The 15,300-nt window shown below is 40.0% G+C and overlaps 1 protein-coding gene across 1 annotated transcript; it reads right to left on the minus strand.

The window, feature by feature from the left end:
* Window positions 1-566: 566 nt before the first annotated feature.
* POLL (DNA polymerase lambda) lies at window positions 567-15,250 on the minus strand. Its single transcript, XM_015813448.1, has 9 exons — window positions 15,237-15,250; window positions 13,110-13,261; window positions 12,524-12,818; window positions 10,450-10,582; window positions 8,477-8,785; window positions 7,768-7,941; window positions 7,050-7,178; window positions 2,140-2,308; window positions 567-1,233 (listed from the first exon to the last, which is right to left on the minus strand). The coding sequence occupies exons 2-9, from the start codon at window positions 13,216-13,218 to the stop codon at window positions 869-871; spliced, it is 1,683 nt and encodes a 560-aa protein (XP_015668934.1). The 5' UTR covers window positions 13,219-13,261; window positions 15,237-15,250; the 3' UTR covers window positions 567-868.
* Between the last annotated feature and the right edge of the window lie 50 nt (window positions 15,251-15,300).

Genomic DNA, 15,300 nt, shown 5'->3' on the forward strand with positions numbered 1-15,300 from the left:
GTAATTAGCCCAAAGTCCTCCAGGCAGCTCTGCAATGTACTGTACATATAGTCTTCTGAAGTGGTCTTTCCCATAGGAGATCTCCAAAATATTGTAAGGATAGTAACTCTGCAATTCCTGTTTTTAAAATTAGTTAAATTTTGTAAATGTTCCATTTGTCCTTAGTAGACATTACAGGTAGTCCTCAACTTACAACCACAATTGAGCCCAAAATTTATGTTGCTGGCGAGAAATTTGTTAAGTGGGTTTTGTCCCATTTTATGACATTTCTCGCCACATTTGTTAAGTGAATCACTGCAGTTCTTAGTCACATGGTTGTTAAGTGAATCTGGTTTCTCCATTGACTTTGCTTGTCAAAAGGTCGCAAAAGATGATCACATGATCCTGGGACACTGCAACTGTCACAAATACGCGTCAGTTGCTCCAGCGTCTGAATTTTGATCAGGTGACCATGGGGATGCTGCAACGGTCATAAGTGTGAAAAACGATCATAAGTCACTTTTTTCAATGCCATAGTAACTTTGAACAGTCACTAAAAGAACTGTTGTAAGTCAAGGACTCCCTGTAATTGCTTTTTTAATGTGCAAAAAAGATTTACAATAACAGTCTCTCATTCCTGGAATTGCTAACTGAATGAGTTGATTTGTCCATAGTTTTTTCCTCTCACTGAAATCTTTCAAAGCTAATAAAAGACTTTAAAGATCTTGGGATTTTCACAATGAGGAAAAATTATAAGCTGCTCACCAAGTCCTTTGGTTTGCAAATATGCCTCAAGGAAAACAAGCAAAGGACATACGGTATGTTTGAAAATCTTATGCAAGCCCCCATATCTCCCTGAAGCTAACTGGGGCTACTTCTTGTCTTGTCTCTACCAGTCCCTCTCATGTGGCTCCCGGTAAGGCAACCCCAGATGTGCAAACACATCCTTTTCAGTAGGCGTGGACAGGACAATCCCAGATCCGGTTTTGAGGCCCTCTGGCCCTCGCACTACACCACTGCAGAGGGCGTGCTCTGACAGGCTCATGCCTTTAGTCCTGGCCAGGGCTCGCATGGAGCGGTTGAAGTGGGCTGAGCCTGTGAAGTACAACAAAGCACAGGCAAACTCTCTGTAGGGGACCACAATGATGTCAAGGCGTCTGTGGTGCTTGTCTGGGCCTGGCAAACGGCAGACTCCGAGGTACTTCTGCTGGGTGCCATTGTCTTCCTGATTCACCAAGTCATCCGTGAGAAAGCCTGAGCGGAAAGCACAATATGTGAGACAAATACTGTAATATTATTGCAAAAAATCGAGAAGTAAGTTGACACCAAGAGCTACCCTCTTACTTATATCTGTCTCAGGTCCTGCCTGAGGACTCAGATCAGTGTCCAAGAAAGAAAGAGAAGAGCTTTTCCCAGTATAGCAGCGATTACTGGTCCACAGTAGTCAGCGTTAGGGAAAAGGGCCAAGATCAACTCAAGCTAACAAAACTAGGCCTCTTCTGTATTCCTACTTACGTTTCTTTAAATCAGACATGTCAAACACAAGGCCCGGGGGCCAGATGCGGCCCGCGAAGTGGTTTTGTGGCCCGCAAAGCCATCCTGGAAACAGTGAGGGAATGGACCCCATTGCCTTGGCTCTGGCCCAGGCCGGCCGGGAGCCAATGTACAATTTTGTGGTGGCCATCTATGCTGAAATGCATTCAGTCTTAGCTCCACAAGGCCATCTACAAACAGCAAGGAATCAGCCCCTGCCGTGTCGGCCCCACCCCCTGGGTGCATGCTGGGGAGGTGTCACCCTTTATGAGGAATGAAAAAATGGACCATGCCTTGGTGCTTGCCCCAGTCCCACCCCCTTCTGCCAGAGACCCCCAGATCTGTCCCACTCCTGCCCAGGCCCCCACAGGCACCCTTGACGCGAACGATGTAGAGCTGGTCATGCCCATCCAGTAGGCCACACCCACTCCATCCACGCCCACCCAGTAGGCCTCACCCACCCTGGTCGCACCCACCCGGCCCCCCGAGGGCAACCGTAATGCTGATACGGCCCTCAATGAAATTGAGTTTGACACCCCTGCTTTAAATAGTTCTCAAGGTGGATATATTCAGGAATACGATTCTGAACTCCCACCCCCACCGCAGAACCAGCTGATATTCTCTTACCACTTTTATGAAGAACGTTGAGCAGTTTGCTGAATACTCCTTGGTGGGAGTGTCCATCAGGATGAGTCACCAGTACATCCACATCTCCACAAGTAGGTTTTCCACGCCGGAAAGAGCCACATGCTATACACACTAGTTCAGATATAATAGACTGAGCTGCTTTTCTAACCTTAAAGAGACAGATCAGAGAAATTAACTTCTCTCAAATACCACTTACTGAAATACCAACAATTCTCAACTTATGAAGGAGAGCATTGAAGCTCAGAGTTGAAATGAGGGGCCCTTGGTGCTTTCTGGGCTTGATTGTTTTCTTGCAGATGTTTCATTACCTGAACTAGGTAAAATCATCAGTGCTAATAATGCTAGCTAGCATCACATGCTATCGCTAGAAAACAACCAATCTCAGAGACCACCAAGGACCCCTCAGTCCTCAACTTACAACCACAATTGAGACCAAAGCTTCACTAAGGAAAATAAAGGAGCCACTGACAATTTTATGAATTTTTTGCTGCAGTCATTAAGCAGGTCACATGGTTGTTAAAGGAACCTGGATTCTCTCAATGACTTTGCTTGTTGGAAACTACCTGGGAAGGTCACAAATGGCGATCCTGTGACCCCAGGATACATTAACCATTGTAAATACATGCCAGTTGCCAAGTGCCCAAATTTTAATCACACGGCCGCGGGGACATGTGATGATAAGTGCAAGGACCAGTAATAAGTCACTTTTTTTAGCACCCTCATAACTTCAAACGGTTGTTAAAGAAATGGTTGTAAGTCAAGGAATACCTGTAATTCAATTGCCTAGCATCTCATTTGCTTGCGATGCATAAGAAATAAAACAAACTGAAAAGTAAGTGCCACCATAATCCAAATATTTTCTAATGAACGGTAAAGTAACATCATGGAAATAAAGGGGAAATTCCATTAGATTTATTCTGTTTCTCTTAGAATACAGGGAGAGGTAAAGAGTATAGACAGGGCACTGGAGCCCTGCCTCTTAATCATGGAAAATTCTACAGGGGCCCATTCATTCATTATAAATTTTCTATGTGCACAAAATTCAGAAATGGCATATAAGTTATGGAATAACAAAACATATACATCTATTACAAGATGTTGCTGTTCTTTAGGTAAACTCACGACAGTCCTTCCATTCCTTAAGAGTTATGCTACATAACTGGGAAAATAAAATTCTATGAAATGCCTATGATGCAAATGAGAATAAAGTTGGAATGGAGGTAGGCATTTTTAAAAGTTATTCTTTCACAGGACAACTAGTATGCAAGATGTACAGAGACCCAGAGAAGGCTCCACACTGAAAAGGATTCAATTTGGCCTTGCCTGAGATGGGCTGATTCTCCTGCTATAGGTCTGCATCTCTTACTTTGATATCATGTATGGGACCTTAATCACAAGAAACTGACTGTTCTTTCAGAAGTGCAGTTAAATATCAAGAAGTGGAACTACCAGTCCAATAAGTGTATGCCCAGTGATAAGTTCCCTGTCAGCCACTTTCCTTCACTGTCTTTATTAAAGCATCGTTTGAAGGTAATTTCGGTATGCAGGATTATCAGCATTATGATGCCAATCATCCATTTTACCAAACAAAGACATAGCTACCGGTTCAGAACATTGGGAGTGTGTGTGTGTGTGTGGGTGGGGGGGAAATCAGTTTAGAGGATGAGTGCCCCTTGTCAGTCTCCGGGATCATCCTTCATTAGTGAGGAATAAACCCATTAACCTTTGCCCTGCAACATTTGGAATCACCTTCATGGCTTTTCTAATGCAGATCTGCCCCCTCTGCATCCCCAATTAAGTTTTCTTGAAAGCAGCAAACCCCATACTGCACCTTGGATCTTCGACAGACAGCAGCTAATCCCCTCTTTCTCTTGTCTCTTCCCCGAGGTAGGCAAGAGAAGGGTAATCCCATCAATCCACAATAGGCCCATTCCCAAGGGCGGAGGCTCCCCAAAGAACTTTAATCCTATGTAAGGGGTGATGCCCTACCTGGCAACTATGCATTCTTTAGGGGCAGGCACTGTGACTGAGTGACAGCGTCATGCTGCCCAGTGCTGCCATGGCAATTCCACTGTACAACAGGAACAATGAAAAGGGTTTTTATGTGGCTTAGATCTCTGAATTTAAAGAGCTGCATTAATATATAAACCTGAGGTGTGGTCCAGCCCAAACATATAAAGACAAGGGAGAAAACATTTGGCTAGAAGAGTGCAAAGCACTGTTTCCTTACCAAGAGAGCAAAGAGAGAAAGTCACAGATGTTTTTGTCATCATCCTACCAGTTATCTGAGAATTATTTAGAGAAGGATTGGCATAACATATTGGGAATTTATTAAAGGCTTCCTAAATTGATTTTAGGTCAGGTACAAAGACTCGCAGAGCATAGAAATAAAAATATATTAACACGGATGGAGGTTTTAATTTTTTACTTAGTCAGTTGTAAGGAACTCCAACTTTCTAAAAAAGGAAATCTTCAATTTCTGCAGTAAATGTGCTTAAAAAGGGAAATTGATTTCTGATAGACAGAAGTATGGATGTGATTAGAGCCATGTTTCTTTGCTTTTGTGCAAATATGGAGAGAGGGGGGGGGGAGGGAGCATGGCTTCAAATAAGAGGTTTCATTAAGAGTCATGGCTTGGGTGGCTGGTATATAAAAGGAAGTTAAGTTAAGCCAGTCTTCCTCAGCCTGTGCTATTTGAAAGTAGAAAAAAAATGTGCTCTCCAGTTGTGAAAGAACATGAGGTCATAAAGTCTTAGGTGGTGCTTTTTTCTATGACAGTAACATTAAATAAGACAAGAGTGAGAAATCAACTCCACAGGCAGGCTAAAACTACTTTTACTGAGATTAGCTATAATAACTGAGCCTTGAAAGTCTGGTTGTACATCTTCCCCCTTTGTACACTCTTATGAATCAATGAGGTGCCTGCCTGAGTCACTTCCAAATGTTATCTTACTTCTTTGGATTTAAAAAAAAAATCCACTCCATTTTGCCTTGGTAACAGTTCTTGATATTTTCATCAAAGTCATCTGCCTTATTATCTACACTCTAATAAAGAAGTGTCCATTTTGATAAGCTGCTCCAAGGCAGGTATACTTGGTGTGGCACCTTGCCTCTTTGCAGGGCAAGGTGACTCCCAGTTTTAGCATCTGAAATAGTAAACTAAAGAGGGGAATGCCCCCAAAATATCTACGCGAGTAATAAATTTGAAAGATGGGTGGAATCAACATGGAAAATATGCTAGTGTTTAAGTAAATGGTACCTCTAATATGGTATTCTTTTGGAAAATATTTTGGGGAGTTTTATTTGGCAAGCTGTCAAATGGGGAAAAAATATGAGTCATCAACAAAATCAAGACCGAATAGCATTATGATTAAAATCTGGTGAAAAATAGCATATGATATTCTGTCAACATCTTGCTATAGTTTCAACAAGGTACCCACAGTCTGTTCAATTTCAGCAGCTTCCTGCCGTGGCATGCGCTCCAAGAAGTCCTCATAATACTTAAGGCCGATAGCTTGCTGGCTGGTGAGAGAGGCCCTAGTGCGGATGTCATGCAGAGTGCGAAAACCCTGGGTAGAACACGTAACAGAAATATAGGAATTTTGTTTTCAGTAATCCTTAATAGGCGATATCATAGAAACTAGAACTGATGTGGTGTCATTGGAATGACAACACCCAATGCGCTGTTTGCAATATTGTCCTAATTTCCCCCTGCAAATCACGTACAATGCTGAGAAGGTATCATATTTTTTCACGAACAGAAACTCAAAACGCGTGAGCATTNGAGAGAGAGAGAGAGAGAGAGAGAGAGAGAGAGAGAGAGAGAGAGAGAGAGAGAGCATGGCTTCAAATAAGAGGTTTCATTAAGAGTCATGGCTTGGGTGGCTGGTATATAAAAGGAAGTTAAGTTAAGCCAGTCTTCCTCAGCCTGTGCTATTTGAAAGTAGAAAAAAAAAAGTGCTCTCCAGTTGTGAAAGAACATGAGGTCATAAAGCAGAGGCGTAGCGTGGGGGGTGCAGGGGGGGCCGGCCACACCGGGCGCAACATCTGGGAGGGCGCGCTTGCACTCGCAGCTCTCTGCCCCTGCCTGTGCGAATCCGATCCGAGCTGCTGGGTCGCTGCCCACTGTGGAGGGGGGGGCGCAAATTACTTGCCTTGCCCCGGGTGCTGACAACCCACGCTACGCCACTGTCATAAAGTCTTAGGTGGTGCTTTTTTCTATGACAGTCACATTAAATAAGACAAGAGTGAGAAATCAACTCCACAGGAAGGCTAAAACTACTTTTACTGAGATTAGCTATAATAACTGAGCCTTGAAAGTCTGGGTTGTACATCCTCCCCCTTTGTACACTCCTATGAATCAATGAAGTGCCTGCCCGAGTCACTTCCAAATGTTATCTTACTTCTTTGGATTTTAAAAAAAAAATCACTCCATTTTGCCTTGGTAACAGTTCCTGATATTTTCATCAAAGTCATCTGCCTTATTATCTACACTCTAATAAAGAAGTGTCCATTTTGATAAGCTGCTCTAAGGCAGGTATACTTGGTGTGGCACCTTGCCTCTTTCAGGGCAAGGTGACTCCCAGTTTTAGCATCTGAAATAATAAACTAAAGAGGGGAATGCCCCCAAAATATCTACGCAAGTAATAAATTTGAAAGATGGGTGGAATCAACATGGAAAATATGTTAGTGTTTAAGTAAATGGTACCTCTAATATAGTATTCTTTTGGAAAATATTTTGGGGGGTTTTATTTGGCAAGCTGTCAAATGGGGAAAAAATATGAGTCATCAACAAAATCAAGACCGAATAGCATTATGATTAAAATCTGGTGAAAAATAGCATATGATTTTCTGTCAACATCTTGCTATAGTTTCAACAAGGTACCCACAGTCTGTTCAATTTCAGCAGCTTCCTGCCGTGGCATGCGCTCCAAGAAGTCCTCATAATACTTAAGGCCGATAGCTTGCTGGCTGGTGAGAGAGGCCCTAGTGCGGATATCATGCAGAGTGCGAAAACCCTGGGTAGAACACGAAACAGAAATATAGGAATTTTGTTTTCAGTAATCCTTAATAGGCGATATCATAGAAACTAGAACTGATGTGGTGTCATTGGAATGACAACACCCAATGCGCTGTTTGCAATATTGTCCTAATTTCCCCCTGCAAATCACGTACAATGCTGAGAAGGTATCATATTTTTTCACGAACAGAAACTCAAAACGCGTGAGCATTCATTTACACGGACACACACACATACACCACACACACACACAAAGGTCATGGTGTTGCTACTGGAAAACACCATAGTGATTCCGAATGAATCTGATGCTTTTGCATAAACTGTTGCTACTGGTAATAAAGGAAAAAGATTGATACAAATAAAGTTAACGTATCTTTATATACACTATAAGGTAGGAAAAGAGGACACTAGCATTATGTGTCCAATATAGACAATATAAAATCTCCAGAGGAAGTCCCCTGAATAAATCATAACTAAAAAAGTAGCAATACAAATATAAACTCATATGCCTTGCAGCAAAGATATAACATGAACAAATAGAAGGCAATGACCACAGAATAATTGCTACATAGAGGATAGAGAATTACCTGCTGGTACCACATCTGGCTAGTCTTTACTCCTGCTCCCCATATATTGGAAAATAATTCTAGCACTGAGACACTGTCACTGATGTGGTCAAGTTTTCGAAGGTGCCCACTCTCCAGGATTTCTACAATCTTTTCTGCCATCTGTTTTCCAATTCCAGGAATCTTACAGGCTTCCTGAAAGAACAATGAAACTAGTTCAAAGCAAAGCTCAAACACTGATTTACTCTGAGTATTTTAGGGATGCTGTGTTTCATTATCCCTAGTGCATACCTAACTTGCTAATATAGACCCCATCCTAAAAAACTATGATTAGTATTTAGAAAACTATGCAAGCTTTATAAACACACCCTTGTATCTTTTACTTTTGGCCTACTGATCTTTTTTCTAAATCTCAAGGCAGCTTCAGCCTTTCTCTGCACTCTTTTCAAAAGATCAGAAGTGCAGCATAATCATGTTAAAAGTTTCTGCATTTACATTGTAGAATTAGTAAAATACTTTCCAAAAAGCAGGATGGAATAATAGGGATATTGTAAGTAGGATGCAGGCCTCAGCTGTTTGAAATTACTTGTCTATATAGCATTAAAGAGAACACAAATTGGAACTTTTCCTGGAAAAAGAAAATAAAAAATACTAAGCCAGAAAGGTACCTTGGAGAAAGTAGGTATGTGACAGAAAAACATGCATGCTTAGTAAGCTTTGTCTTATTTACCTGATAAGATGTAACAGGTTTATGATAACTCTTGAGCGCATTAATGGCTTTCGAGTAGCTTAGACCCCTCCACTTGTCTCCTTGGACAGTGTAGGCTTTAGCCAGCACTTCCAGCTTCTCTGTAATGCACTGATTATGATTAGTTTTCTTGCTTTCAGAAGACTGAGCGCAAACCCACTTGCCAGGGGAAATGCCCGCTGATGAGCCTTCTGACGAAGTGTTCAGCTCCTGACCTGACCTCAGTGCCTTCAGTTCTTGCAGAGTGACAACAGCTTTGTCCTCTTCAATTTCTTCATCACCTAACATCCTCTTTGAGATACACAGAACAAGCAGAAGAGGGAGCAATGAAATTGAGTGATCATTTATCCAATCACAGAATATGAGCTCATTCTGCCACAATATATAGACATTGTAAAGTATGGGACACAATTCTTCATTTTCTTTGTTTCTTTTGTAATATTTGTCTTGCTTTTATCTTGTTAAAATTTCTTCAATAAAAATTATATTAAAGAAATAAAAATAAAATACAGAGCAGAATTAAGACCCATGAGAAATAATCACAGAAACCCAGAGTCAAAGCAAATATCAATTGAACTAACAGTTTCATATCTACAATTTATGTTCCTAGTAATGGTGATCAAGAACTAGGAAGTACAGATGGCAAAATATCTGGGATGACCAAAATACAATTGATTGTCATGGTAAATGTGTTCTATGTTTAAAGCATGGTAAAAAGTAATAATGAATATTTTGTTCCATGTTTTACAGTTAGTAGGTATTTGCCAACTCCACATTCTATAGCCGTAAGAAGGAACCAAAATTCCATATATGATACCTTGGGTACCCTATTAGGAAGCTCAGAACAGAAAAATATTGAACAACAGTTTTTACTTTTTATTCAGTGAAGTCCAGATACCATATCAAAGTCTTTAGGAAATTTACAAAATGCAACCAGAATATTTTGAAATTATGTTGTAACCCACCCAAAGTCATTGGATATGAGATGGGTGACAAATACATTTCATTCATAAATAAATAAGGCAAAAAAATAAATAAAGGCTAAATGTACACCAATATACTTTGAATGGAGAACTGCATGATAACAGAATTTACCACATATTATTTTTTCTATTTTCCTATAATTCTCTGAAAAACAAACATAAATAAAAGACACATGCTTTATAAGCCTAGGTTTACTAAGGATGCTTTGATTTTTATTCAGTTTGTTTATTTAAATATTTAAATTTTAAAATGTATAAATAAAAAAAAACACTTTTGGATTTATTTATTTTTAAAAAAGTATAAACTGGGCAATTTGTTTTCACAATCTCAAATAGTAAGGTGTTTCCAAACCTTAGATAAGAGTTTGGCATTGGCTAACTTTAACAGAAAATCCCTGGCTTAGCCTAAAAATGTGTAATTAGGCTCACATGTGTAGCTTCCTATTGATCCTAGAAATTTACAGGTAGCCCTCATTTAATGACCAAAATTGGGACCAGAATCTCTGCCACTAAGTGAAGTGGTTGTTACGTGAGATGCCTACACAACCACTTCACTCAGTGACCACAATCCTGGCACTCGCAGTGCAATCATTAAGCAATTGCATAGTAGTTACACAAAGGGATTCCCAGGAAACACAAGTGGAGAGGCAGGAAGAGAAGGATTTTAGCACAGAGGAGCTCTTCAGCCTCAGAGAGGCAGGGAGAAAAGGATTTTAGCTCTGTGATTTCTTTTTCCCTGCTGCCCCATGCCTGTGGAGCTCATACCTACAAGATTGCAAATGGTAATCACAAAATTGCACTGCACTTGATTACTGATCGTAAGTGTAAATAGGTTGCCCAGCACCCAGTTTAGGAGGCACATAACGTTTTATAAGGGCCAGAAGTGCCCTTCTAAAATATTTAAAGCACCCTTTCCAAAACTGCCATAACTTCAAACAATTATTACGCAACTGTTCGTAAGTCAAAGACTACCTGTTCAGTATCACAGAAAGAGCTGATCTCAGTGTTTGATTCTTCTTTCAGTTCCATAACTGTGTTCTCTGCTTTGGGGTGAACCTTAGGTAATGGTGACTGTTTCATTGAAAAGCCTGTCTCATCCAGATATCTGCCAAGAATTAACAAACAACAAATAATTGGATTTGGGGCATTTCTCTTATCAACTAAAGGCAGATGAAGAATAATATAAAACAGGACTAGGAAATTCATTTGAGATATACTCTTCTGAAAGATGTGGTGGGGGGTGTTCAGAGCTTGCTTTAGTGAAGTATCTATTCTGATTTCCAAATGTTTGCTATTTATATTAAACAGGCACATACTGGAACAAAAAGATTATCACATGTACTTACATTCTATTAGTCACACACTGGTTTTACAGAACCAATTCTAAGATTTCTGCTGTATTTTTTGGCCTCCTAAACATACCATTGGCCTCTCTTTCAACAATGTCACACTGTGTTCATCACTGCAATTATATATTGGTACGATTCAGTGAAAAGGTTTAGGCATTCTTGTCAAATTATAAAATTCCAAAGAATTCAGAAAGTAACAGAAGTGAAACATATTTTCTGAAAATGTGAATATTTACTTATTATTTATGTGCAGTTATTTATAGATTCAAAATAAGAAAACAGTGAATTTGGCCAAAGAAAAAAATAGGTGTCCTTTCTTTTAATATTTTATATCATGTCCTTTGGCCAGAATTACAGCTTCCAAATATTTTCCTGTAGCTAAGCTGTTTTATTCTTGTTTGGGAATTTTCTTCCCATTCTTTCCTGTAGTTCTAGTTTCTTCTAGTTCAGAAATATTCTTAATCTCTTGCACATGATGTACATTTGAGATTTCTCACATATATTCAATAATATTCACCTTCGTGGAAAATGGAGCCCATTTCCAACAAATCAATAGAGAAATCAAATATGTACTTAATAAGAAAGACATATTTGATTCAGAGCATGTTTTGGACTGCTGTCTTGTTAAAATATCCAGTTACACTTCAGCTTAATTTTTTTTTAAACTCCCTGACTGCTTTCATGTAGATGTTAAACAACAGAGGAGAAGACAGAATCCCATGGAACACCGCATGTGAATGATCTACATTTGAGCAGCAATGTCCCCACATCATCTTCTGGGTCATTCTAAGAGGAAGAATTGGAATCACTGCAAAACAGGTGCTCCCAAGGCTCAGGCTTGCCATATAACCCATTGATCTGAAGGATACTATGATCAATGCTATAGAAGCTACTGAGAGATCCAAGAGAAACAGCAGTTACATTCCATTCCATATGGAGGTAGTTCTCATGACCACAATTGAGCCCAAAATTTCTGTTGCTGAGTGAGACCTTTGTTAAGTGAGTTTTCCCCCATTTTACAAACTTTCTTGCCACAGTTATTAAATGAATCACTGCAGTTGTTAAGTTGTTAAGTGAATCTGGCTTCCCCATTGACTTTGCTTCTCCTGGGATACTACAACCATCATAAATATGAGATAGTTGCCAGGTGTCAGAATTTTGATCCTCATGACCATGGGGATGCTGCAACGGTTATAAGTGTGAAAAATGGTCATAACTCATTTTTTTCAGTGCCACTGTAACTTCGAATGGTCACTAAACGAACTGTTGTAAGTCGAGAGCTACCTATAGTTTCTTCTTAGCTCACCTACGCAGTGTTTCTCAACCTTGACAAGTTTAAGGCATGTGGACTTCAACTCCCAGAATTCCACAGCCAGCAATGCTGGCTGTGGAATTCTGGGAGTTGAAGTCCACATGCCTTAAAATTGTCAAGGTTGAGAAACACTGTACTACAGTAACCAAAATAGGTTCAGTGTTATTTCCCGGATGAAATATCCAGTAAAATCAGCATCCAAATAATCAAAGCCACCACTTTCTCAGACGCTTTCTGGAGAAATAGGATATTTGAGACTGGCTGATGGTTCTATTAAAAATATTGAATAAAGTTCTTTTTTCTATTGCATTTTGAAGATGAATTATCAGTTTTGCAGAAACCTTCCTCATTCAAATTGGATAAAGAATTTAAAAGAGAGACCTACTTCTCTGGGATGATGAGTCTATAGTCAGTAGTGTCCAAGATGTGCTGTACTGTAATACAAGAACTCAGCCATGATGCCTTAACCAGTTGCAAACCCTGAGGTAACTTTTTGAGTTTGAGGAGCCGAAAAGCCCGATCAAAATCCATGTCTTCATCCACTATTACATGTGTCACATCTGGGGAAAGCTGGCTGCAGATGTGTCCTCCGTTGTGAATAATCTTCTTACAGAAGATCTCAGCTCTGGCCTGGCCAATTCCTGCTTGCAACACATAAGCTGTGATTGGCTCCAACCACCCTGGTAAAAATACCATAGAGAAAGATGACCAGCAAAATAGGGTTAGGTAACAAATCTTTTCAGAATGAAGAAAATCTGATCGTTTGATGAAATATAATGAAAGTTAATGTTTTATAACATATATAGTCATGTTATTATATTACTGCACTGTAGAGACTGAACTTTTTAAGGATTAAGTCATTTCTCTGAAAGGAACCATAAAATTAAACCACATAAATTAATAGCAGTGCAAGCCACATCATGAGAACTTCACATGATTAAAGTCAGAAAGAAAGAAAGAAAGAAAATCACCTTGCTGATTCTGGATTTCTTCTTTCCAAATCTTTAAAGGCACAGTGTGTACATTTTCTCTCAACTTCTTTCGTTTGCGGAAAGCTTTGACAATTCCTTGAGGCTCCATGGGCCATAGATGTCTCCTTCTCTAACAGGAGGATGCAGATTTGCTGAAGATGTAGGAAGGAAAAGTAAAAATAATACATTTAATGATAGGTAACTCATAGATATCCTTTTGTCAATGTTCCATCATTCTAGAACAGATTAATAGTTCTAATACATATCCCACTCAGTCACTCACAGAAATGACCCTTTTCATTATGCTTAATCTAATACATTTGAAGATCGGTAAAATTAGCATTTCATAATTTATGTACCTGGTAACTATATATAACTATTTCCTTATATCTCTTTGGCACTGTCAGCTTATATTTTTTAGCACTACTGGGAATGTTATTTTGCTGAGGTTTAGAGAAGATAAGGAGATACATTTGGGGAGACAATTGGAAACACAGAGGGAATAGGTCTGGGATGGAAAATTAGAGTTGAATGTCATCTGCATAAGGGTGTACAGAAAATCATTGGATTTTACAAGATCTCCTTAGGATAGCATGTATATTTTTTTTTACTTGAGAGCAAAACTTTAATACATTTAAATATATTGTAATATATATTATAATGTATATCATGTACACATTACAAGTAGTAAACTGTATATTGTTTTCCTGTTTAGGAACAGTATCATATATGAAACAGTTCTTATTGTAACTTTCCTTGAAATGTCTAGCTGGCCTTACTTTAGAAGAACAGAGTCCTAAAATTAGGAAGAGCAAGGACAATATGATACTTATGATCTATAAATATGGGAATTAAGCTGGGAAGTATTTTATGAATTCAGAACCCACATGAGTCAGATCACTAGTCCAGTAATGTCAATACTGTTGGGTTAAATTTTCCTAGTAAAAGTAAAGACCACAGAATCTGAACCAAAGATTTTCTGAACATAAAACATGTGCTCAAACACTATAAGCTATGGTTCTTCTATCCCAGATTCAATGTTCAACCTCTTTCGTTAAAAGAATAATGAATAGCCATGCTATTAGAGACCAGTGTTAAGAGTTGGAATCTGAATTTGTAGGACTTTTGCCCTCTGCAATCTCTATCCTGGAAACTGTGATCTAAGTCTCTGACATAACCAATAATGAAAAATATAGCAGCTAAAAATAGTAATAACGTGAATATTGTTACTTTTAAGTATCATGTTGTTACATTTTAAACCAAATGGCGTAGTCTTTTATTAAAATTAATGGACAATTTGATCAGGAGCTGAAGCAAAAGGTAACAGCACTACATTAATTTGATTTAAAATAAAAGTGCCTACAAGTAATCTTTCATGGGTTTCTCCCAGGAGCGCCTTCCCCAATTCAGCGTTACTCAGATGCACTTCCCACAAACTCCGCTTTACACGACATGCCAGCCAAAGATTATAGTATTTGAAATCCACGCAAATTGTGGGACTCCGCTCTAGAAGGAGTGGGGACAGACCAACAGAGTAAAGCCCGAACTGGTTTGCATCTCTTCGGAGCCCGCGCTAATCCGGCTCATCGCAGTCCAGAGACCGCCCATTTAAGAGCGTCTGAATTGGGAGGCGGGATGAGAGCCAGCCAAAGGTTCCTTGACAGTCAGGGCCAAATCACCGCGGCGCTCCTCTAACCAGGGGTCCTCAACCGTGGCAACTTTAAGACTTGTGGACTTCAACTCCCAGAATTCCTCAGCCAGCTTTGTTGGCTGAGGTATTCTGGGAGTTGAAGTCCACAAGACTTAAAGTTGCCAAGATTGAGGACCCCTGCGTCTAGCCCCGGGGTAGGCAACCTTGGCTCTTTTATGACTCGTGGACTTCAACTCCCAGAATTCCTGAGCTGAAGTCCACGAGTCATAAAAGAGCCAAGGTTGCCTACCCCTGGGACTCTAGCCCATTGCCGCCCGCTGCTGCTTTTCCAGTGATGATTGAGGGGCGCCGCGCCGCTCTGCGACGCTGCCTGAACCCACCTATCCACCTATGTTGCCCCTCTGGCTGGAGTGGGGGGTGGGGCTTGCCCCAGAGAAAGGCCGAGGAGAACGATATCGATGGTAACGTTCACTTACCGACGGTATTGCTGTGACGCCAGAACGACCTGCGCGCGGCGTCTTCTTCCGTGTCAAGGGACGA

This window comes from Protobothrops mucrosquamatus, unplaced genomic scaffold (assembly GCF_001527695.2).
Source record: "Protobothrops mucrosquamatus isolate PMUCROS unplaced genomic scaffold, P.Mucros_1.0 scaffold156, whole genome shotgun sequence".
Classification (NCBI taxonomy): domain Eukaryota; kingdom Metazoa; phylum Chordata; class Lepidosauria; order Squamata; family Viperidae; genus Protobothrops; species Protobothrops mucrosquamatus.